This window comes from Mya arenaria, chromosome 16 (genome assembly GCF_026914265.1).
Source record: "Mya arenaria isolate MELC-2E11 chromosome 16, ASM2691426v1".
NCBI lineage: Eukaryota > Metazoa > Mollusca > Bivalvia > Myida > Myidae > Mya > Mya arenaria.
In genome coordinates this window covers 24,625,208-24,651,449 of record NC_069137.1, presented here as the reverse complement: position 1 = coordinate 24,651,449, position 26,242 = coordinate 24,625,208, and the positions used below count along the sequence as shown (strand labels likewise).

The following is a 26,242-nucleotide window of genomic DNA, read 5'->3' as shown; positions in this document are numbered from 1 at the left end:
TGAGAAACCCCAAACTTCACAGCTGTAAAACAGAATAGGTTTAACTAACTTGTCAAAATAAATCAAGGACATGTAAATTTAAACAAAAATCTCTTTAACCTGTAAATTGCTTTTTGAGCTTGACCAGAAAGAGTTTCTTGACATTCTACCCAGGATCCACCAGACGTCAAAACAACTCCAAGGTAGCAATATCTTGAGATAATCTCAATTTCAGAGTCACCATAGTAAAAATGTATATTGTCAGATAATCTCCCCCTTTTCTAAATATAACTATTTTTGTTTTATCTTTATTGACAGTTAACTTCCACTTCGAGCAATATTCATATAAAATATTTAGATTATATTGCATATCTTCACTAGTTTGAGCAAAAATAACAATATCATCTGCATACAGTAACATAAACAATTTTATCAAAGAAACTAAATAATCGAACGCTTTAGAAAAGTCGACAAATGAACAAAATAACTGCTGCTTATTATTGAACACATGGCTTATCAAACTATTTAATACAAAAAATGTTGTCAATTGTACCCATTTTGGCACGAAACCCAGCTTGAGCTTCAACGTAAATATAATTACTTTCAGTCCATTTATTATGGCGTTCATTAATACATTTTGTAAATAATTTACCAACAACACTTAGTAAGGTTATACCTCTAAAAATTTTAACATCCTCTAAAGAACCTTTCTTGTGAATTGGAATAATATATCCTTCACTCCATTTGTCTGGAAAATATGTTGATAATTTTATTAAAAAGTGTCAGCAGTACCTGACCTAATACATATTTACCATGAAAAATAAATTCATTTATGATCTTATCTGGTCCTGAGCTGCGGTCCATATTCAAATCTTTTATATTTCGTAAAATATCATCTCTACTAAAAGGCAAATCTAGTTCGTCAAACATGATTTTCATTTCATTATTTAGGATGATTTCATTAAAGTTCAAAATATCCTCATCTGGTTGAAAAAAATCTATATTCTGGGTTATTAATTGATTTAAAATAATTAGTAAAAGAATCTAATGAAATATTTCGAGGCTGTTTAGCATATGTACCATCTTTCAACAACTTCCAGTATAGTTAAGCATTTTTAAATCGGGTATTTCATAATTTTGCAGTTTGTAATTTTTTTTTTATAGTTAAATGATCTAACACTTTTCTTATATATGCTGCGAGCCTCAATTATTGCCTGTCTATTAATGTCGGATTTTTCTTTCCTGATTTTTTTTTAATTTATTATAAAAAGTTTTTCTGTTTCCTGGCAAATATTTTAAAAAAGTTGATAACTCCCAGATATCGGTGGACCCTTTTGTGATATATTTTGTGTATTGCGATTAATCGCTAGAAAATACTTCAAATGTTGGTGAAATACGCGTTTCAGCATAGAAATGTGGAGGCAATTGTAATGGCAGCATGTATCCTGAAATGCTTTTGTAAAACTATATAACATTTATTGGTAGCGTCAAATATCTTTGTATGGCTTTTGATTTGTTTATGCTTTATTTTTGTGTTTGGAAAAAAAAGACAACCATTAGATATAGTTAAAATAGCTAGACTTTTTAATTGCACCATGAAAATATCAGTTCTGGCGGCAACTGCAATATAAAATTAATGCTTTATGCATATTTTGCAAATATGATGTGCATTCAGCGCAGATACAGGCTGGATTTTAGTATTAATGCACTGTTAAAGCATCAATATAATTATACAGTATGATTCAGGTAGTTGGTATCAACAAACAATTTGCCTTCGTTTAAACATTATTTATTTCATGAAAATACATTGCAACAGGTATTCTAAATGTATCATCGTAAGGATAGAGGATATAGTAGTCTTGATGCTACAAGGATAAATAGTGTGGTATATTCCTTAAATTTGAGCTTTAATCTCAGTTTCAAAAGTCTAACGTACTTTTCGATACATATGGTAATGTTCCGATGGTAAGTTTCAGTGGAACAAGCGTTATAACTCAAAAATAAATAAATGTTATGCGCCTCTTATGTTAAGTTTCAGTGGAACAAATGTTATAACTCAATTTATCCTGCTTCATCATGTTTTATAATGCAAACTTTGTCCCGGCATTAACTAAATAATTGCTTGAAGCAATTGGTTGAAATTTTGTCAATATATTAATATGAAGTTGGACACCCAGCTATAATTATAACTCTAGGGCTTTCAGCGTTATCATTATTTGTGTTGTTTCTATAATGTAAACATTGCCCTTGCAGCACGTACTCAAAATATACTTTAAGAATGAAAAAATATTTTACCCAATTCTTGAAATGTACCTCTCTTCGACTTAGCACCCGTTTTAGCGGACACCAGTTTTCGAAAGCGGTTCTTTAAGAACTACATTTCTCGACATTCTACATTTTGTTTTTAAATTAAATTGTTTCTGAGATGCTTAGTGTTCAATCCTAAAAGTCACTATACAATAAATTATGTGCGCCATCTGCAATGTAGCGCGCCAGATCGTAAACATTATGAGACGGTCATGGCATCCTTTTTAGGGTGTATAATCCATGACACTCACAAATGCTTCTTAAACTTTTACGCCGAACAGGACAGAAATTACATTTATTTCAACACATAACATTATTTATACATAAATGAATGAATAAATCATGCTCATCTACGTTAATTATCATAAGCAAATTGGCTGTCCTTGAAATTCATTTGCAACAGATAATAATGAATGTTCATACATGAGCAGAAAAAAATAAAACGATATTGAGAGTAACTAGTTTTCCGTCAACACATACAATTACTGTGATCATGATAAATTTGACATTTGTTTTTTATTACAATTAAGTAAGTTATATGTTTTATGACTAAAACATAACCATAATCACATTATTAACAATTTGCTTCTTAATCTTCGTAAAGAAAACCTCTGTCGATGCCTATTATTCAATAAACTCCCTGAATGCTTTTCTTTAAAAACAATCACTAAATATCTCCCTTTCAAAACGCATCACACACCCTTCCCTTTGAAAACAATCCACCAAAGCTTCCTTTCAAAGCACTCCGTCAACGTTTCATTTCAATAAATTCCGCCAATGCTAACTATTCAATAAACTTTGTCAATGCCTCCCTTTCAATACACCACGTCAATGCGTCCCCTTCAATACATTCCGTCAATGCATCCCTTTCAGCACACACCGGCAAAACACTCCGCCAATGCGTACATTTAAATACACTCCGTCAATGCGTACCTTTTAATACACTCCGTCAATGCGTACCTTTCAATACACTCCGTCAATGCGTACCTTCAATACACTCCGTCAATGCTTCCATTTCAATACACAACATCAATGCTTATATTTTAATACACTCCGTCAATGCTTACTTTTCAATACTCTCCATCAATGCGTCATTTTAATACACTCTGTCAATGCTTCCCATTCAATACCCTCCGTCAATGCTTACTTTTCACTACCCTTCTTGAATGCTTACCTTTCAAAACACTCCGTAAATGCTTTAGTTTTCAATACACTTCATTAAATTGAATGCTTCCCTTTCCATTTACTCCGTCAATCCTTCACTTTCATTACACTAAGTCAATTAATTTCTTTCAGAACACTACGTCAAATCTTACCTTTCAATACACTCTTTTAATGATTCCCTTTCAATAAAATCCGTCAGTGTTTTCCTTTCAATACACTACGTCAATGATTCCTTTTTAATTCATTCCATCAATGCTTACAACTCAATACACTCCGTTAATGCTTACCACTGAATACACTCCGTCAATGCTTACCTTTCAATACATTCCGTCAATGTTTACCTTTCAATAAACTCCGTCAATGCTCACCTTTCAATACACTATGTCAATGCTTACCTTTCAATAAACTCCGTCAATGCTCACCTTTTAATACACTCTGTCAATGCTTACCTTTCAATAGACTCCAGGAATGCTAACCTTCCAATACGATCCGTCAATGCTTACCTTTCAATACACTCAGTCAATGCTTCTCTTTCAATACAATCCGTCAGTGTTTTCCTTTCAATACACTACGTTAATGATTCCTTTTTAATACATTCCATCAATGCTTACAACTCAATACACTCCGTTAATGCTTACCACTCAATACACTCCGTCAATGCTTACCTTTCAATACATTCCGTCAATGTTTACCTTTCAATAAACTCCGTCAATGCTCACCTTTCAATACACTCTGTCAATGCTTACCTTTCAATAAACTCCGTCAATGCTGACCTTTTAATACACTCTGTCAATGCTTACCTTTCAATAGACTCCAGGAATGCTAACCTTCCAATACGATCCGTCAATGCTTACCTTTCAATACACTCAGTCAATGCTTCTCTTTCAATACAATCCGTCAGTGTTTTCCTTTCAATACACTACGTTAATGATTCCTTTTTAATACATTCCATCAATGCTTACAACTCAATACACTCCGTCAATGCTTACCACTCAATACACTCCGTCAATGCTTTCCTTTCAATACATTCCGTCAATGCTTACCTTTCAATAAACTTCGTCAATGCTCACCTTTCAATACACTCTGTCAATGCTTACCTTTCAATATACTCCAGGAATGCTAACCTTTCAATTCGATCCGTCAATGCTTACCTTTCATTACACTCCGTCAATGCTTACCTTTCAATACACTCCGTCAATGCTTACCTTTCAATACACTCCATCAATGCTTACCCTTCAATACACTTCGTCAATGCTTACCATTCAATATACTACGTCCATTTTTTCCTTTGAATACACTCTGCCAATCATTCCCTTTTAATACACTCCGCCAATGCTTCCTTTTTAATATATTCCATCAATGCGTACCACTCACTACACTCCGTCAATGCTTCCCTATTCAATACACTCCATCATTTTTTTCCCATTCAATACACTCTGTCAATGCTTGCCTTTCAATATACTTCGTCAATGCTTCCCCATTTAATACACTCGATCAAGTCACTCCCATTCAATACATTCCATCCATGCTTACCTTTCAATATTCTCCGTCAATTTTGTCCTTTTAATAAGCTTCGTCAATGCTTCCCTTTTTATGCAATCCATGATTACCACTTAATACATTCCATCAATGCTCACCTTTTAATGGACTTCTTCAATGCTTACCTTTGAATATACTCCATCAATGCTTCCCCACTCATTACACTCCGACAAGCTTCCCCACTCAATACACTCCGACAATGATTCCCCATTGAATACACTCCGTCAATGCTTACCACTCAATACACTCCGCCAATGCTTTCCCATTCAATACACTCCTTCAATGCTTCCCTTTCAATGCACTCCATCAATGCTTACCTTTCAATGTTCTCCGTCAATGCTTTTATTTAAAAAAAACTCCGTCAAATCTAACATTTCAAAACATTTTGTTAATGCTTACATTTCAATACACTGATTTCAATACACAAAACAAATTCAGTCAAATAGTATTTCAGTGTCACAATTAAAAATGAAAATGTAACTATCAAAAATTAAAATTCTTGCTTTAACTGATCTTTAAATCTATTTATTTCGAAACAGAACATTTAATATTCGGAAAAAAATATTCCAAAAAAGCGATCGTACAATCCGTTGGTTTATTTAAGGCCGAGTAGTGGACAATACATTATTATCAATTCAATATATTATTTATCGAAAACTAAAATAGAACGAGAAAGCGTAATGATTGTGAAATAATGGCGTTACAAAAGGTATAAAAACATATCGTCATTGTGCTAGTTTTAAGCGATTTATAGCCATCAATTACCAACGCGGTATATAAAGAGATAATAACGAAAATATAAAAATGAATTATAATGTGATTATCACAAATAATAGTCAAACATAAAATGACCTTATTAAAGACCGCAAAAAGCTTAATTTGAGCAAGAAAGCTGTAATTTTTAAATTAATTGTTTTAATGTGTATTCGATAAAGGCGAGTTGTTCAATCCGCACCTTGAAATGATGGCAATTTATTTAAAAACAAAAAGAAAAAAAATCAACTGAACATAAACCAATACTTAAATATGATAAGAAAACACACGTGTTAGTGAAATACTAGCTTCACTTAAGGTCTAAGGTCTAAACATCATTTTGCTAGTTTTTAGCGATTGATAGCCATCAAATGTCATAGCAGTTTTGTTAAGGACATAAGTTCCGGGTGTGTGGTAATGACCATTCAGGTTCGCACAATAGATGCAATCATTGTACCACCATCCTCCGTGTAAGATAACAGCACAATTACTGCTGCTTGAAAGGTCATTGTCATGGTCGAATGTGGAAAAGGCAGAACAGTTGTTGTAGGTATTAAACCCTGCAAGGTCCGCATATACTGCAACGAAATATTATTATATTGATCAATGATGGTAATGTTAATTGGTTAAATAGAACAGAACACCAGTTTATTTCCACATATAACATCACACATATATAACTCAATGGTTTGCTTTCATTAACATTAAGTTTCCATTTGTTACAACATTCCTTTAATATATTAATATTCGCTTGCAGTTCTGCTGCTGAATTAGCAAAAATTACAATATCATCTTCATTTAAGAGTAGAACGATCTTTAACAGTCCTGTGTCGACTAATACGTACTGCAATTGTTAATTAGTATAAGAATAGTAGCATTGCTAACAACTACGTTAAATCAATTTCATCATCCTACGCGATAGTAATCGGCAAAATTACTGCTTAAATGGTCATTGCCATGGTCGAAGGTTGAAAAAGCACAACTGTTCATGTAGATATTAAAGTGCCGAGAATTCGAAAGCACTGCAACTAGACAGTAATAAGAAACTATATTGATTAATTATACTTTTTGTAATTTGTCTAAATATGAACTATAATTATGTATAATTATTAGTGTTCTTTTTTGGTAAGTCAATTTTGCCATGCCACGTATGCCATACTAGTTTGTTTATTTTGAAAATATATATTTTTTTTTTATTTCAGATATACAAGACATATTCATGAACAAAAATCAATACTGTCAAAAACATTAAAAACACGTTAAGTTGGTATTATTCTCGCTGCTATATAATATCATTTGTTGCAATCTTTAAATGCAAACATAGATTAGAACTCGTATTGATCTAAATCTCAACTTATAATGACAACAGTAAAACATTTGTTACTTAAGCTTTTCGGTTCAATACACATCGCAATAATCGTATGTTATTTTTAATGCTTTTAATAACACTTTACTTAACGATGTCGGACCTCAATCACAAATGAATTCCTTTCATAAATGATAAGATATACTTACCTCCACGTTCTGACAGTGTATTTCCTACATGTAGGGTATAATTAGACCCGGCCCCCACATTAAAGTCAGCGTATACGATATAGCCGGTGTAACCACTGCTATGTGTGATGTCAATTCTTAAATCATTTGATGTCCGGGATGTCATCTCATTCATCAGTTTGAGGCCTACGAAACATAATTATTGGCATTAGATTTATTTGTTGCCAGTTTGCCTGAGTATCATAAACTATTGTCTTACTTAAGGTTAGGGGATTGTTCTTATTTTATATAGACTAAGTGTTAATTTCACTATTTTGAAAATCCGGCCCGCTTCAAACGTCAACGCGACGTTATTTCCTAAATTACATTACGTACACATACATTTAGTCGCGCCTCACCCAAATCAGTCATTTTAATTCCTTTAAGGCATATAATCAACATTAATAAAGATTGCCTCAGTGTAAGATTGCAATACATTTCACCGCCTCCACACCAAAAGTAAGTAGTTCACAAATGGCTAAGCCACACGTGTACGAAAGCCTTTGGTGTTAACATGGTGCATTATACCACGATCTTACACTGAAACAAACAAGTATCCTATATTCATTCAAGGCGGGAGATAAAAACATTCCAATAACATTTCATGAACAAATCTCCATTAAAACATAATACCGTTTATCGATACATTTTGATCACGCCACTCGAGAAATAAAGCTTCTTGTGATCACTCGGTGGAATATATTACGCTGAAGCAAACACTTATCTTATATTTATTCAATGCGCGATGTGAACAAAGTTCATTAACATTTCGTGAACGTTTCACAATTAAACCATAATACCACGTGTATATACATATTTTGATTACTACGCTGACATACCCAACCAGAATTCTCCCTGCAGAAGTCCAAACCCATTCTCGTACGAAGAGAAGTTGCGGTAGAAATCCACTTTTCCATTCATGCGATGTTGAAACACCTACAAAGGTTACATTTTTAAATCAACGAGGTATTTTGACTGAGTTTTATAGTGCATATAAAACTACGATCTTATTTAAATAGTGAATTCTGTATGCATTGTAAACTTTGTTAAAAAACTTCAGAAATGTAAAAATTATTTACCCCCTACTTGAAAAGTATCTCTCTTTGACTAAGCTCCCGTTAAAGGAAAGATACCAGTTTTCATAGGCGGTTCTTTAAAAATAACATTTGTCGACATTATTTCTTTCAAAGGGCTTGGTGTGGTTTGTTATGTAAAATGGCCAAAACTGACATAAATTCTGAGCTTCAAATAATGAAAAAAAAATGTTTTTTTAAATATATAATTAGTTTGTTTTAAATAATTGCCAATTATGTTGCGAAAATAAACTCGTGCATTTTTTTGCTTTACGACCGTGCATGACGTCATATTTGTGACGTCATCAATCGCAAAGTGCACGAAAGTCGCGAAAATCGGTTACATCGACAGTAATTCAAGAAATAAAAGGTATGCGCAAGCCATAAACTTTTACTTTTCTATATATTACAAATATATATTTCATTACCTGTGCAGAAATATATAATATGTCAAGTTTACTGCATGCGGATTGTATTAATTTTGCAAAAGTTGTCTGCGTGGTGACTGTCAAATGCCATTGTTTACATATGGTGTCATGGAAAAGTTACGTCAAGGGGGAGTAATAAAGTATTAACTATGTGTTGTTTATTGAAGGTTAGAATGTACTCAACTTATATGTTTGTTATTATTGATTTACTGTATATATATGCATGTATGCACTAATTAGATGCTATAAATATAATGAATATGCACTTATTTGTACTTTTAGGGGGCTTTTTACCCCAAAAGTCGAATGAAATACCACATTTAAATGACCTGTTGTTGTTGCTTTTTTACATAAAAGCTCCCGCAATTGTTTTTCCATTCTCTCGTTTAAACGTGGGAAAGTATTACGATTTATTTAAACAATCATACACACCAATGACCTTCATTTTCCTATACATTCTTATTTTTGCAAAACTATGTGTAACACAATCTGTTAAACAGAACTGAGTGGCGCCACCTTTGTTCTTGTAAAACTAATGACAAAGTAAAAGTTAGATCACTTAATGATAAACTTTTATTAAAGATATTAAAAACTAACATATTACTATTAGTAATAATACACGCTAGGAAATAACCTTCAGACCGCGGTATAAACATTTTCATCGTGTTACCCGGAACATTATCGAATTTGGAGAGAACTTCTTCATGTCACGGAAATGACCGAGTAGTTACGTTCATGTACGGAACGCGCATAAAGCACGTGGAAATGTCTACGCGCCATAAATAAAATGTCGCTTGGTGGATCGCGATATAAACTTATGCGATCAAATTATAATAACAATAATGGTTAAATTAAACATCTTTGTAGTAATCTAAGTAAAAATCATAAAGTTTTTTTTCAAAAGTTTGCCTTTTATACGAACGCATGTAGTATTATCTCTTTTATATTAAAAGCGATTTAGCGCACTCAGTTATAATTACGCACGTACTGCAACGAGTACGTGCGTGTTGATATTTTATTAATTTCATTAACAGCAGTTTATGCACAAGCCGATGGTTGATGGTAAAATATTATATTAATCAATTATTAACTCTAGTTTTGACATGCATTTAGTACGACGTTACAACGTCAACGATAAAACCATACGCGAAAAGACGTCGACGTCGGCTTTTTATTTGACATTTGATTGGTTTTGTAATTTAATCATATCTTAATTAATAATAGTCCGATTCATTAAACAAACACATGCCCATTATGTGAAGGGAATGCACTTTCATCATGGTAAATATCGTGAAAATCTATGATAGGCCATTTTTTCAAGCTAACCGCACCAACCCCTTTACTTGTTTTTGAGATGCCTAGAGCTGTCAATCATTAAAGTCACTATTAAATATGTACACCTTCTGTGATGTAGCGTCCCTGATCGTAACTGTTATGAGGTGAGACAGTCATGGCTTGATATTCTAAGGTGTATACTCCATGACGCATATAAATACGCTTTGAACTGATACGCTGAACAGAGGAAAACATATTTTATTTCAACACAAATTATTGAATATCTACATCAATGAAATAGGTTGTTAAAACCAATGCTCATCTAAGTGAATTAGCATTTGCAAAGAGATTGTTGAAATTCATTTACAACATATATTTATAAATATTCATACATAAGCAGAAAAAAGTAATAATATGATATTGAGAGTAACTAGTATTCCTAATACAAATACGATAACTGAAAGCATGATCAATTGAATTTTGAAGGACTTAAAGATAACAATAAAAAAACTACTAATCATTCGCTTTTAAAACAAAAATCATCCGCTGACGCAAAACATTCAATACACTCCCTGAAAGCATACTTTTCAAAACACTAAGATAATGTTTCTCTTTCAATACATTCCTTTCAATACACTCCCTGGAAGCTTCCCTTTCAATATACTCTGTCAATGCTTACCTTTCAATACACTCCCTGAATGCTTCCCTTTTAGTACACTCCGTCAATCCTTCCCTTTCGATACACTCCGTCAATGTTAACATTTTAATACACTCCGCCAATGCTAACATTTAATACACTCCGGCAATGCTTCCTTTTCAAAACACTCTGTCAATCCTTTCCTTTCAATACACTACGTCATTGCAAACCTATCAATATACTCCGTCAATCCTTCACCTTATAATACACTACGTCATTGCAAACCTTTTAATACACTACGTCATTACAAGACTTTCAAAATACTCCGTCAATGCTTCCCTTTCAATACACTACGTCATTGCAAACCTTTCAATACACTCCGTCAATCCTAACCTTTCTATACACTATGTCATTGCAAACCTTTCAATTCACTACGTCAGTACAAACCTTTTAAAACACTCCGTCAATGCTTCCCTTTCAATACACTACGTCATTGCAAACCTTTTAATACACTCCGTCAATCCTTCCCTTTCAAAACACTACGTCATTGCAAACCTTTCAATACACTTCGTCATTGCAAACCTTCCAATACACTCCGTCAATCCTTCCCTTTCAATTCACTACGTCATTGCAAACCTTTCAATACACTTCGTAATTGCAAACCTTTCAATACACTCCGTCAATGCTTCCAGTTCAATGCATTCCGTCAATGCGTATCTTTCAACACACTCCGTCATTGCTTCCCTCTTAATACACTTCGTCAATTCATTCCTTTCAATACTCTCCGTCAAAGCTTTCCATTTCAATATACTCGATCATTGCTTCCCTCTTGATACACTCCGTTAATGCTTACCCTTTAATATACTCCGTCTATGCTTACCTTTTAATACACTCCGTCGATGCTTCCTTTTTAATACACTCCGTCAATGCTTACCTTTTAATACACTCCGTCAATGCTTCCCTTTAAATACACTCCGTCGATGCTTCCGTTTTAATACACTCCGTCAATCCTTCACCTTTTAATACACTACGTCATTGCAAACCTTTTAATACACTACGTCATTACAAGACTTTCAAAATACTCCGTCAATGCTTCCCTTTCAATACACTACGTCATTGCAAACCTTTCAATACACTCCGTCAATCCTAACCTTTCTATACACTATGTCATTGCAAACCTTTCAATTCACTACGTCAGTACAAACCTTTTAAAACACTCCGTCAATGCTTCCCTTTCAATACACTACGTCATTGCAAACCTTTTAATACACTCCGTCAATCCTTCCCTTTCAAAACACTACGTCATTGCAAACCTTTCAATACACTTCGTCATTGCAAACCTTCCAATACACTCCGTCAATCCTTCCCTTTCAATTCACTACGTCATTGCAAACCTTTCAATACACTTCGTTATTGCAAACCTTTCAATACACTCCGTCAATGCTTCCAGTTCAATGCATTCCGTCAATGCGTATCTTTCAACACACTCCGTCATTGCTTCCCTCTTAATACACTTCGTCAATTCATTCCTTTCAATACTCTCCGTCAAAGCTTTCCATTTCAATATACTCGATCATTGCTTCCCTCTTGATACACTCCGTTAATGCTTACCCTTTAATATACTCCGTCTATGCTTACCTTTTAATACACTCCGTCGATGCTTCCTTTTTAATACACTCCGTCAATGCTTACCTTTTAATACACTCCGTCAATGCTTCCCTTTCAATACACTCCGTCAATGCTTCCGTTTTAATACACTCCGTCAATGCTTACCTTTTAATACACTCCGTCAATGCTTACCTTTTAATACACTCCGTCAATGCTTACCTTTCAATACACTCCGTTAATGCTTCCCTTTTAATACATTCCGTCAATGCTTACCATTTAATACATTCCGTCAATGCTTCCCTTTCAGAACACTCCATCAGTGCTTCCTTTCCAATACACCTCGCCAATGCTTACCTTTCAATACACTCCGCCAATGCTAACCTTTTAATTCACTCCGTCAGTACTTACCTTTTACTAAGCACCGTCAATGCTTACCTTTCAATACTTTCCGTCAATGCTTCCCTTTTAATACATTCCGTCAATGCTTACCATTTAATACATTCCGTCAATGCTTCCCTTTCAGTACACTCCATCAGTGCTTCCTTTCCAATACACCTCGCCAATGCTTACCTTTTAATACACTCCGCCAATGCTTACCTTTTAATTCACTCCGTCAGTGCTTACCTTTTAATAAGCACCGTCAATGCTTACCTTTTAATACACTCCGTCAATGCTTACCTTTCAATACAATCCGTCAATGCTTCCCTTTCAATACACTCCGTCAATGCTTTCATTTAAAAACACTCCGTCAAAGCTAACATTTCAATAGATCATGTTAATGCTTATATTTCAATACACTGATTTCAGTACACAAAACAAATTCAGTCAAATAGTATTTCATTGTCACAGTTTAAAATAAAAAAGTTACTATCAAAATTTAAAATTCTTTGCCTTAACTGATATTCAAATCTGTTTATTTTGAACCAGATAATTTAATATTCGGAAAAAAATATTCGAAAATAGCGACGCTACCATCCGTTGGTTTATATAATGCCGATTAGTGGACAATACATTATTATCAATCGAAAACTAAAATAGAACGAGAAAAAGTAATGTTTGTGAAATAATGGCTTCACAAAAGGTATAAGAACTTAACGTCATTGTGCTAGTTTTTAGCGAGTTATAGCCATCAATTACCTTAACGGTATAAAACGAGAAAAAAATCGGAAATCAATCATAATGAGATTATCAAAAATAATAAGTAAACTTAAAATAACCTTATTAAAGACCAAACAAGCCTTAACTGAGCTATTAAGCTGTAATTTCTAAAACAATTGTTTTAATGTGTATTTAAAAAAAGGCGAATGTTCAACCCGTGCGTTGAAATAATGGCATTTTTCTTTAAAGAACTCAACTGAATATAAACCAATACAAAAATATGATAAGAAAACACACGTGTTAGTGAAATACTAGCTTCACTTAAGGTCTAAGGTCTAAACATCATTTTGCTAGATTTTAGCGTTGTATATTCATCAAATGTCATAGCTGTTCCGTTGTCGTCATTCTTTCCAGGTGTATAGTACTGGCCATTCAGGTTCATATAATAGATGCAATACTTGTACCACCATCCTCCGCGATGTGTAGCGGCACAATTAACACCGTGGAAACGATCATTGTCATGGTCGAATGTGGAAAAGGCAGAACCGTTGTGGTAGGTATGAATCCTTACATAACTCGCACGCACTGCAACGAAATATTAATATATTGATCAATAATGGTAATGTAAACTGTTTGAATGGAACAAAACACCAGTTTATTTCCACATATAACATCAGACATATATACCTCAATGGTTTGCTTTTATTAACCTTAAGTTTTCATTTGTTACAAAATTCCTCGAATATATTAATGTTCGCCTGCAGTTCTGCTGCTAAATAAGCAAAAAATACAATATCGTCTGCATATAAGAGTAGAAAGAACTTTAACAGTCCTGTGTCGACTAATACGTACTGCAATTGTTAATTAGTATAAGAATAGTGGCATTGCTAACTTCTACGCTAAATCAATTTCATCATCCTGCGCGATAATAATAATCGGCACAATTACTGCTTAAATGGTCAGTGTCATAGTCGAATGTTGAAAAGGCACAACTGTTCATGTAGATATTAAAGTGCCGAGAATGCCATAGCACTGCAACTTAACAGTTATATATTTATTAATTATACTTTTTGTAATTTGTCTAAATATGAACTATAATTATGTATGATTATTAGAGTTCTTCTTTGTTATGTCAATTTTGCCATGTCAGGTGTGCCAAATTAGTTTGTTGATTTTGAATATTTATTTGTTTTACTTTGGATATTCAAGACATGTTCATGAACAACAATCAATACTGTCAATAACATTAAAAAAAACGTAAAGTTGGTATTATTCTCGTTGCTATATAATTCCATTTGCTAGCTTTAAATGCAGACACAGATTAGAACTCGTATTGATCTAAATCTCAACTTATAATGATAACAGTAAAACTTTAGTTACTTAAGCTTTTCGGTTCAATACACATCGCAACAATCGCATGTTATTTTTAATGATTTTGATAATACTTTACTTAACGATGTCGGACCTCAATCACAAATGAATTCCTTTCATAAATGATAAGATATACTTACGTCCACTTTTTGACCGTATATTTCCTACATGTAGTGTATAATTAGACCCGGCTCCCACACTGAAGTCAGCGTATACGATATAGCCGGTACTACCACTGCCACGTGTGATGTCAATTCTTAAATCATTTGATGTCCGGGATGTCATCTCATACATCAGTTTGAGGCCTACAAAACATAATTGTTGGCATAAGAATTATTTGTTGCCAGTTTGCCTGAGTATCATAAACTATTGTCTTACTTTACGTTGTGGGATTGTTCTTATTTTATATAAACTAAGTGTTAATTTCACTGTTTTGAAAATCCGGCCTGTTTCAAACGTCAACACGACGTCATTTCCTAAATTACATTACGTACACATACATTTAGTCGTGCCTTACCAAAATCAGTTATTTTAATTCCTTTTAGGCATATAATCAACATAAATAAATATTGCCTCAGTGCGAGATTGCAATACATTTCACTGCGTGAACACCAAAAGTAAGTTTATCACAAATTGCTAAGCCACACCTGTAATAAAACGTTTGGTGCTCACATGGTGCATTATACTATGATCTTACACTGAAACAAACACGTATCCTATATTTATTCAAGGCGGGAGGCACAAACATTTCATGAACAAATCTCAATCAAACCGTAATCCAAGTATATAAACATTTTGATCACTACGCTGACCTACCGAACCAGAATTCACCCTGCAGAGATCCAAACCCATTCTCGTATGAAGAGAAGTTGCGGTAGAAATCCACATTTCCGTTCATGCGATGTTGAAACACCTTCAAAGGTTAAATATGTAACACCATTAGGTATCTTGTCTAAGTATTATACTATACATAAAACTACGATCTACTTCAAAAAGTGAATACTGTATGCACTGTTAACTTTGTTAAAAATAAAATGAGCACTTACAGTCCAACCTCCCTGATCGGTGTCCATATCACAGAACACACTCGCAATTTGGTTTGTTTTCCATGTTGTGATGTGATAGACGCCAGAGGGTACTCTCCCGAGGTTCTGTCTTACTTCCGAACAGTCGAAAGAAGCTGAAAAATAAGAGAAAAAAATATATATTTGAAATATGATTTACAGAGATACAAAAAAAAAAACCCATATAACATGGGACTATTTTTGATTGAAACTGCTTATTGACAAAAGTAGTAAATATGACACTGGCAACCAACCAAATCTGCGTTATTTTATTTTGAAGAATCATTATGATGTTTAAAATGATCCCGACATACGAAAAAATAGATACAAGTAACCGTGGAAGAAGAATAGTTTTTTACATACAAACATTTTTGTGGAAAAAAGCTCTTTGAGCTAAGAATTTTGTTGTCATATATTCGGTTTTTAATAAATATTTTCGTATTTTGTGTATTGTATATTATATCGTTTATCCATAACACAACATGTCACGACAAATGTTGCACAGCATGAAACAACCTTTACCTTTAAAAGTAAAAACATTTATGTAAAAAAGCGGGTAAACTGGAAACGTATTGAAACAAAAAACGGTCCAGAACTCTCTATGATCTGTTCCATATGACTTTAAAGAATATGAACTGTTCAACGACAAAAAGAAACGTACACACCTTGCTAGGCCCTAATATCACTACCAACACCTTCATATCACTTCTAATGACCCCGTGTCACCATTAACGCACACTTATCTAAAACAACGACCCAATATCACAAAGCACGCCCAATATCACCAATAACGACTGCCCAATATCACCAAAAAACGCCCTGTTATCACCAACAACGTCCCTATCTCACTAAAATTGCCCTCAAAACCACCAACAACGCTCCGCTGTCAACAACAACGCCCTTTTATCACCAACAACGTCCAAATATCACAAATAACGCCACCAGAGTATAACAAACAACGACCCAATTTTACCAACAACAACCTTATATCACCAGCAATGCCCAATGTCATTATGAATGTCCCAATATCAATGGGAACGCGTTTATATCACTACAAATGCCCCAATGTCACCATTATCGCCCAAGTATATCCAACAATGCCACAATATAACCAGCAACACCTGAATATCACCTTCTATACCCCAATATCACCATTAACGCCACAGTGTCACTATTCACGCAGCAATATCACCAATAACGCCACAATGTAACCAGCAACGCCTTCCTATCACCTGCTACGCACCAATACCACCATTAACCACAAGCTAGCCCAAAACAACAAGCACGTTCGTTATCGCATGCAAGTTAAATACTACAAGCACTCCAAATACCACAATTTAGCCCAATATCACAAGCACGCCCATTATCACATGCACGCAAAAAATCACATTCACTCCCATATCACTAGCACACCTTATGTCACAATCACTCCCAACACCAAAAGCTTGCCTAATATCGTAAGCACGCCCAATAACACCAGTACGCCCAATGACATAAGCACACCCAATAACAAAAGCACGCCCAATAACACAAGCACGTCAAATAACACAAGCACGCCCAATACTACAAGCACACCCAATAACACAAGCACGCTCAATAACACCATTACACCCAATTACACCAGCACGATCAATACCACAAGCACGCACTATACCACCAGCACGCCCAATAACACAAGCACGCCTAATATCACATGCTAGCCCAATACCACAAGCACGCCAAATAACACAAGTATGTCTAAAATCCCAATCACTCATATGCCACAAGCACGCCCAATACCACAATCACTCCTTGTACAACAAGCTCTCCAAATACAACAAGACGCCGAATACCACAAGCTAGCCCAATACCAACCCCACTCCAAATACCACAAGCTAACCCAATACCAAAAGCACTCCCAATACCACAAGCTCGCCAAAATATTGAGCACGCCCAATATCACAAGCTAGCCCAATACCAGAAGCACGCCCAATAACACTAGCACGCCTAATATGACAAGCACGCCAAATATCACAATCATTCCAATACCACAAACACGCCAAATACCACAAGCACGCCCAATATCACAAGCACTCCCAATATCACAATCATTCCAATACCACAAGCACGCCCAATAACACTAGCACGCTCTTTTTTACAAGCCCGCCCAAAATCACAATCACTCCCATACCATAAGCACGCCAAATACCACAATCACTCCAAATACCACAAGCTAGCCCAATACCACAAGCACGCCCAATACCACAAGCTCGCCAAAATATTGAGCACGCCCAATATCACAAGCTAGCCCGATACCAGAGGCACGCCCAATAACACAAGCACGCCTAATATCACAAGCACTCCATATATCGCAATCATTCCAATACCACAAGCACGCCCAATACCACCAGCACGCTAATTATTACAAACCCGCCAAAAATCACAATCACTCCCATACCATAAGCACGCCCAATACCACAAGCACGCCCAATACCACTAGCTCGCTTAATATTACAAGCCCGCCAAAAATCACAATCACTCCCATACCATAAGCACGCCCAATACCACAAGAACGCCCAATACCAATAGCACGCTAATTATTACAAGCCCGCTAAAAATCACAATCACTCCCATATCATAAGCACGCCCAATACCACACTCCAAATATCACAAGCTAGCCCAATAACACATGCACGACAATAACACAAGCACGTCCAAAATTACAAGCACGCCCAAAATCACAAGCAGGCTCAATATCACAAGCACGCCCAATATCACAAGCACACTCAATACCATAATCAAGCCCATTACCAGAATCACGCCCAAAACCACAATTACGCCAAAAACCATAACCACGCATAATATCACAACCACGCCCAATACCAAAATCACGCCCAATACCACAACCACGCCCATTACCACAAACACGCCTAATACTACGAGCGTTCTCATTATCACAAGCACGCCCGATGTCACAATTACTCCCATACCATAAGCACGCCCAATAACACATGCACGACAATAACACAACACGTCCAAAATTACAAGCACGCCCAAAATCACAAGCAGGCTCAAAATCACAAGCACGCCCAATATCACAAGCACACTCAATACCATAATTAAGCCCATTACCAGAATCACGCCCAAAACCACAATTACGCCAAAAACCATAACCACGCATAATATCACAACCACGCCCAATACCAAAATCATGCCCAATACCACAACCACGCCCATTACCACAAACACGCCTAATACTACGAGCACTCTCATTATCACAAGCACGCCCAATGTCACAATCTCTCACATACCATAAGCCCGCCCAATACCACAAGCACGCCAAATAAAAAAGCACGCCCAATATCACATGCACGTCAAATATCACAGGCACGCTCAATATCACAAGCACGCCCCATACAACAAGCACGCCAAATACCATCAGCTCGACCAATTTCACAAACATTCCCAATACTACAAGTATGCCCAATACCACAAGCACGCCCAATTTCCAAAACACGCTCAATATCACACGCACGCTTAATACCACAAGCCTGCAATATACCACAATCACCCCCAACACCACAAGCTAACCCAACACCACAAGCACGCCCATTATCACAAGGACGCCCATTATCACAAGCACGCCCATTATCACAAGCACGCCCATTATTACAAGCACGCCCAAAATCACATTTACTCCCATACCACAAGTTAGCCCAATACCACAAGTATGCCCAATAACACAAACACGCCCAAAGCCACAAGCACGCCCTTTTTCAAAGTCTATTTTACCAGCCTATATACAAAAATATTTAAGTATATATTAATTTTGCATATCACGGTTTAGATGCTAACACAGATTTAATTAAAATAGGCATAACTAATTGATATGAGAGAGGTGATTGGTATCTTTTATTTTGTGTGTTTTCACTTCCCCAAACGCAATTGTTTCCTTTGGGTTGCGGTCTGGGAGATGTATTGTGTGTTGTAACAATAGAGTTGATAGGTGATAATTGGCAAAAATTGATATAATGTGCTGAAAAGTTGCGTGTCTAGGTTTTAGAAAGTTGTTTTTCAATTTCATAAAATAACACAAATATTGAGCTGATGCAATTCATAAAAGTTCATATAGTTGAAAATGGGAGAATATAACGAATACTTAGAAAACATAAGAATTTATATTAGATTATGAATACATAATTACACAGCACACTATAGATATAATTAAATTATTCCATAACACATTTTACTAGTATAAATAAATAACACATATTCATATATCTATAATTTATGTATTGATTGATATGAAAATAAAGATAATAACTCATAAAACAACACTTATATGCTACCCATTCACACATATTTTCTTCAGTTTAACTAAATAGGCAGCAGCATCAACACATGTCATGACATCCATTTCAACAGTTTGGAGCTTCTGCTTAAGTCTGATGAGCATTTGCTCCAGCTTAGGGTAGACCCGCTTCCTCGGTCGCTGCTTTCCACCATTGGCGTACTGGAACATCTTGGTCTCGTTAGCAGTCTGCTCCTTCTGGACAATATGTGGAGTGTATACATTAAGGTGACAGTGGCGCAGTTGGTTATTAATTTCATGGTGCCAACCCTCAACATGATTCATAGTGCTTGGACCTTCATTGTCGTAGTGGTTCCATGCTCGGCGGTCTCCCTCTATCAACTTCTTATGTTGGATAGTTTTTAAACCGAGACACTGGCACAGAGTCAGTTTCACATTCTTCCAGTGCCTGGAACCATACATACTCAATAGATGCGTGGGGGACAAGTGGCAGTGCCGGAGCACGAAGCTCGTGCTTCTTCACTGCTTCGTTGTCCTTGAAGACAGTAACAAGACCATAGACCAAAGACTGCACTTTCCTGTACCGGCTGTTGACCACCGTACCTGCTTTCTCAGACCACTCAGGATGTCTGCGACAACGATGATGATTGTGTTCACTAGCGATTTTGAAAGGAAAGTCATTTCCCCATGTTGATTTTGCATCGCAAATTCTGTTGACACAGTTCCAGTGGCGATGCTCGCTTGTTCTGGTTTCAGGTTGTACATGTAGCCATCGAGAACTAGTCTTGCCTCCTCTGCTATTATCAATGAATGTATATTTACTAGCGCGTTTTCCATTTAAGGTGAATGTAAGAATGCTTATGAAACTGACAGTGTGTTTATACCATGTTAAACAACGACTTACAGTTAGTTTTGTTCTGTCTAACAGTTACTTTTGTTTTTCTGAGATTCCAACTGTTGAATAAAAGGAATGTGTTAAGTGTATTATTTAGGACTTATCAGTATTATTTTCAGAATAATTTGCAATCAGTTATGAGTTTCAAACTGTTGATTACCAGAACGATCTTAATTGCATTAATTTGGATTCATCAGTATTGTTTCCAGAATAATATTTTTTAATAATTATTAATTTTGACATTTGTATTTCATCTATACACAGTTAAACAAACTATTTTTGCTTTTATAGATATGCATTGCAAACAAATGTCAATTTTATAGGTATATTCTTCATTGTGTATGCATTTCAAAATAGAGTGAAACAAGATGTCCGTAAAAACAACAACAGAGAAACAATATTCTGCAAGTATACTGCAAATGCAAGTATACTGCAAGTACAGGCTTTTGTGTGCAGTTCATTTTTTGTTAAACAGTATAGAAAATACAGGTAAGTTTGAGGTGCGAAGAGGTAATTGGTGAACATTTCGAAGTGTGAAAATTAGCGGTTGGGAATGTGGGAACAAACCTTTTTATTTATCCATCATAATGTATGTGTGACGCAAATAACCAGTAAGAGCACATTTCAAACACGTACTTGTTGATTTTTGTTTACATTGATCTCCAAACTGAATAATCAAAAAGCTAACTCTTTATTTTAGTACAACCGTGTTGGTTTGTATTCTTTTGAATAACAACATCAAAATTATTAAGTTGAACATAGGAAAAGAAATATTTTAAGAAGTTAAGCGAGTGATTAGAGATATACAAAAGCAGCTTAAAAGTGGCTTAAATGAATTTGAAAACAATCCAAGGATGTATACCAGGGTAAACGAAGCTAGCACAAATGTGAAAGATGAATCATGAGTCAAAATGATTAAGATATCGTTTTTAATAATATAAATCTCAACACTAACCTCGGACTTCTTTTTTATCTCCAGAACAACCTGCTCCGCCGAATTGCGGGACGGGGTTGTTGCACAGACGTTCACGAAACCATTTCCCTCTCTCGCACCGCGTATCGCAAACTGTCCACTTTCCCCAGTCACTCCATTGTGTTTCCATAATATAACAAAAGATCAATTATCAGGCCTATATTATACTCGTCCTCATATAATACACAATTAAATAAAACTCGTCCAAGAAATATATTAGAGAGCTCGCTGAAGGCGAATGGAATTACGACTCGTGACCGATCCTATATTTTTAAGAAGGGAATATATGCAGTATAATTTTTATAAAGAACAGATGATATAAAGCATAACAATTTTCGTCTATTCCTTATGTATACAGGGGGTCCGAGGTGTTTTGTGTTTGCCGAAATTTAAGTAATGGAATCGTGTGATGCGGGATAAAAAAGCGGTGTTCGAAAACATTTTGGTGTTTTGGGAGGATATTTTCACTTGAAAGGTAAATTGTTTTACTGTTCTCGCAATATAATTACGCCTACCAGGAGGCCACACGTGTAACCTTCTCTCAACTTTTGAACCTATGTTTGTAAGGACATTAACAAAAAAGTGATTAAATGTATTAGCTGAGCGATTAGTTGTTAACAAAGTGAAAATAGAAAATTGCGTGACTAGAAAGAGTGATTTTTAGTCAAAGTGCACATTTATTGTACCTTTTTTAGCTATTTTTCGTTGATTTTTTCATATTTTTTTATTTATTTTCGACGGTCATTGTACTTACATGGTCACTTAACGGCCGATTTTTCTATGTTTAAACACCTTTTATGTTGTTAATTACGACTTGTGAATGATCCGATATTTTTTTTAACAGAAAATATGATAAAAAACGTAACACCTTTCGTCTATTCCTTATATGTATATATACACGTATGTATCGTTAGCATATATTCTTTCTTTGACCATAAACAACCACTTCCGGATAATTTTACAAAATTTGCAGTAAATAAATATGTGAAGAGTATGATAACTCGCATTACATTCCTGTTTTATGCTGTTTGATTTGTCGCATGCTCTTCATATCTTATGAAAGTAGGGGGAACTTACGTATTTAGTTCGTTACGAGTCAAACCGTGTTTTCTGAGATTCAAAAGTTTAAAAACCGAAACGTTTTGTATACTTTGATGTTATGGTATAAACTTGCTGACCAGATATCAACTATGAAATGCAGTAAGAAATTTGTCCATGGAGATATGTGACATAAAACTGATTATTGTTCATTGTATTCACACCTTAAATTCCATCCCTACTATGAACAGGCTAAAGGCTTTTGCGATTTTTTTCCGATGAACACAACGTCTTCGGATACGTTCGGATCGGGCATTTATATAAATATCGTTCTATATTTTATATTGTCTCAGCTATCTACGCAATTTCTAACATATTGGAATTGTTAGTTTATGATTTGTTAAATGTATTATTGTCATAAGCAATTCCATTCATGTTCAAAAGTGATTTGATGTTGGGATTTTATTTTTTGTCTGTAGCAATAAATGTGTAAACTAGTTGGGTCATTATATTGACTGCAGGGATGTGAAAGAATTACTGTACGGATTTCTCAGAGGAAATTAAATAATTAACTAACAATTCTGGGAAGAGTTAAAACGATTAGTGTAAATATACGTAATGAATTGCATAATTGGTGCCATTATCGGGGATATGAATTGAGTTTGACGGGTAAAAGTACGAGTGAGGTCGGACTTCAAACTTTAAATCTTTTTGATGTTATTTGAAAACAGAACATATGCATCAGTTTGAAATATAAGTACTATTCATAATCGGTTGAGGTATTCATAGAGCAGCATTTACTGTAAAATCACAGAAATACCGGTGCTGTTGTTGAAGTTGTTTTAACGTTGTTATAAATAATCTCCAGAGTAACAACAAAGGCGGAAACCTGTTACATTTTGCATTTGTATTTAGTGTGAAAAACGGAAGGAGCGTTTATTACATATCTGTGATAACAATGTAAATATTTACCTGAAAGCGACGTTTCAATTAAGGATACTCGGCTATCTATACTGTTGACATCCGCCCTGATCGAATTACTGAACGACTTGTAACTTTGCAAACTTCCCTCAGTTGAGCTCATTTTTGAGTTAAGTGATACAATTCCGTTTTGCTGATCTGTGATTCTCAAGTCCACTTCACTTTGTATGGTTTCTAAATTCTCGTTGAGAGTCTTATTTAGATTAAATGTTGTATTCTTTATGTCATCCTTGAATGCATGTATTGCCTGGTCAAGTGATTTTTGTGCGTCACTTAAATTACCTTTTAGCTGATCCCGCACATCACTGATGAAATCTCCTAAATCATCTGACTGTCTTTCAAACTTATATTCCTGTGCTTGGGTCTGATTTAACAATCGTTCTTCAAAACTGGTTTGTACATTTTGAAACTCGTCATCTATTTCCTTTATATGGTTTTTAATTTCAGTTTTCAAAGTCATTAAAGCCACCTTTTCTCGCTTCATGGCTGTACTTATTGCACGGTATTGAGACTTCACCATTTTCGTCACGGTGTTAGAAATTGTTGACTCTATACTCTTCGTAATGCCACCTAGTTTGGGTGTGTAGTCTGTCAGCTTGTTCTTAAGTTGTATTTCCATATTGTCCATTCTTTTATCAAGCGTGTTTACGTCGTTAACGGTCTTCATGAATTCGGTCTCTAAATTATCAAACTTTGTATCAAGCGTTAACACTTTGGACAATATTTCTATCAACACCTCATTGGCATTTGCACCGTTGTACAATGCCACTGTGTAAATAGTTAGCAGCACAAATAACATATTTGCCTTGCACAGAGCCATGGTGAACCCTTTTGGAGAGATGTGCTCTGAAAACAAAACAGGCAAACTGGAATATGGACATTATTTATTATGAGCCGTTGCAAGCAGAAAATTGCCATATGTATAATTTTACTTGATCGCAAAATATGACGTCATGATTTCTTTGACTAAAACTGAATTGTGGCCTGAAATACGGTTACGGATTATGTAACATTTGGTCACATTTATGTACTAGGTGTTTAACCTTCCATAGTTTGGGAAAAATATTTTAGGTGACCTTTGACAAAAACTGATGAATTCAAATTTACACTCAACTCAACTAAAACCGGATAAATGTTTATGTCGATTTTCCATGCAATTACGAAAATGAATAAAATAAAATAAAATATAGAAATGGTAATCAAGCAAATAAATACAACATGTCTCCTTTCTGTTTTTGCGGTTCTATATTTATATATAATGAGAAGTTCAGAAGCATGCTTGAAGCAATCTTGATTATGCCTGCCAACTGTAGTGCTCTCTTTATGTTTCGTGAGTGTGCAGCTATTGGATACTTGAATCACTTGATGGCTGGTTAGCTGCTGTCTCCTGATATACTCGTAATTACATTGAAATATATAATCACTTGTCTTACATCTGTGAAACTGGTGTGTCTCTCTCTCACATGATTAAACTATAGCGAGTTGTACAGCATGGCAGTTCTTTACTTGCAATCAGGTTTTCATTTTCATGATGTTTGTATTCTTCACAAGGAACAATTACGTTAAGTATTCATGTGTTTGTTTTGTTAAGGCACCATAGTCTTTTGCGTCTTTTTAAATGTTTAATCGGCTTAGTTTCAGTGTAAGATCATATAACATTTTATATTGAACATTTAAAAGAATTTGACGGGTTTTGTTGCGTATGTTAACACACAGAAGTGCATTTGAAAGAATAACGTAGCAGCTCTAAACTGAAACGTTAACTAATTATACTGATTTGAGTATTGCATAGACGTTAGCCTAACCTATTTTATGGCGGAACATTCGTTTGATTACTATACGGTTTAGATGTGTTGTTCCTTTCTCTGCTGTATAAAATCTTCGCGGTTTGCTATAAAGCAGATGCTTAAGCTTAAAGAGGATAGATAAATATATCTTCTTTTTTTCATAAAAAATGAATGAAATGGGAATATCCAGAAACACCATTGTTTGTGACCTTGTGACGTGTCATTGGTGTTTAAGATGGCAATCAAAATACAGCAAAAACAAACTGGTATACAAAATGATATTAATTGTTGCGGATAATAATAATTCTTGTAGCAAAAATTGAAATTACGAATCCAACAATAACATGGAACTGAGTGCTTTCATGGTAGTGGTAGTACCTAGAAGCCTATTTAGGGACATCTTGACCTGATTGATTCAATGGTAGAAACTTGTTTAAGGACATCTGGA

At 35.1% G+C, this 26,242-nt stretch overlaps 1 protein-coding gene across 1 annotated transcript in view; it reads right to left on the bottom strand.

Annotated features, from left to right (window-relative positions):
* Positions 1-1,115: 1,115 nt before the first annotated feature.
* The window catches only part of LOC128221514 (angiopoietin-2-like), a 72,944-nt gene continuing 47,817 nt past the window's right edge, over positions 1,116-26,242 (bottom strand). Inside the window, exons 2-11 of the mRNA XM_052930120.1 lie at positions 24,000-24,853; positions 21,971-22,115; positions 15,812-15,945; positions 15,582-15,678; positions 14,906-15,070; positions 13,729-13,979; positions 10,177-10,218; positions 8,115-8,211; positions 7,258-7,422; positions 1,116-6,320 (exon numbers count right to left, since the gene is read on the bottom strand). Of these exons, the coding sequence (XP_052786080.1) occupies positions 6,064-6,320; positions 7,258-7,422; positions 8,115-8,211; positions 10,177-10,218; positions 13,729-13,979; positions 14,906-15,070; positions 15,582-15,678; positions 15,812-15,945; positions 21,971-22,115; positions 24,000-24,827 (2,181 nt within the window). The 5' untranslated portion in view covers positions 24,828-24,853 and the 3' untranslated portion in view covers positions 1,116-6,063. The remainder of the gene's footprint in view (positions 6,321-7,257; positions 7,423-8,114; positions 8,212-10,176; positions 10,219-13,728; positions 13,980-14,905; positions 15,071-15,581; positions 15,679-15,811; positions 15,946-21,970; positions 22,116-23,999; positions 24,854-26,242) is intronic.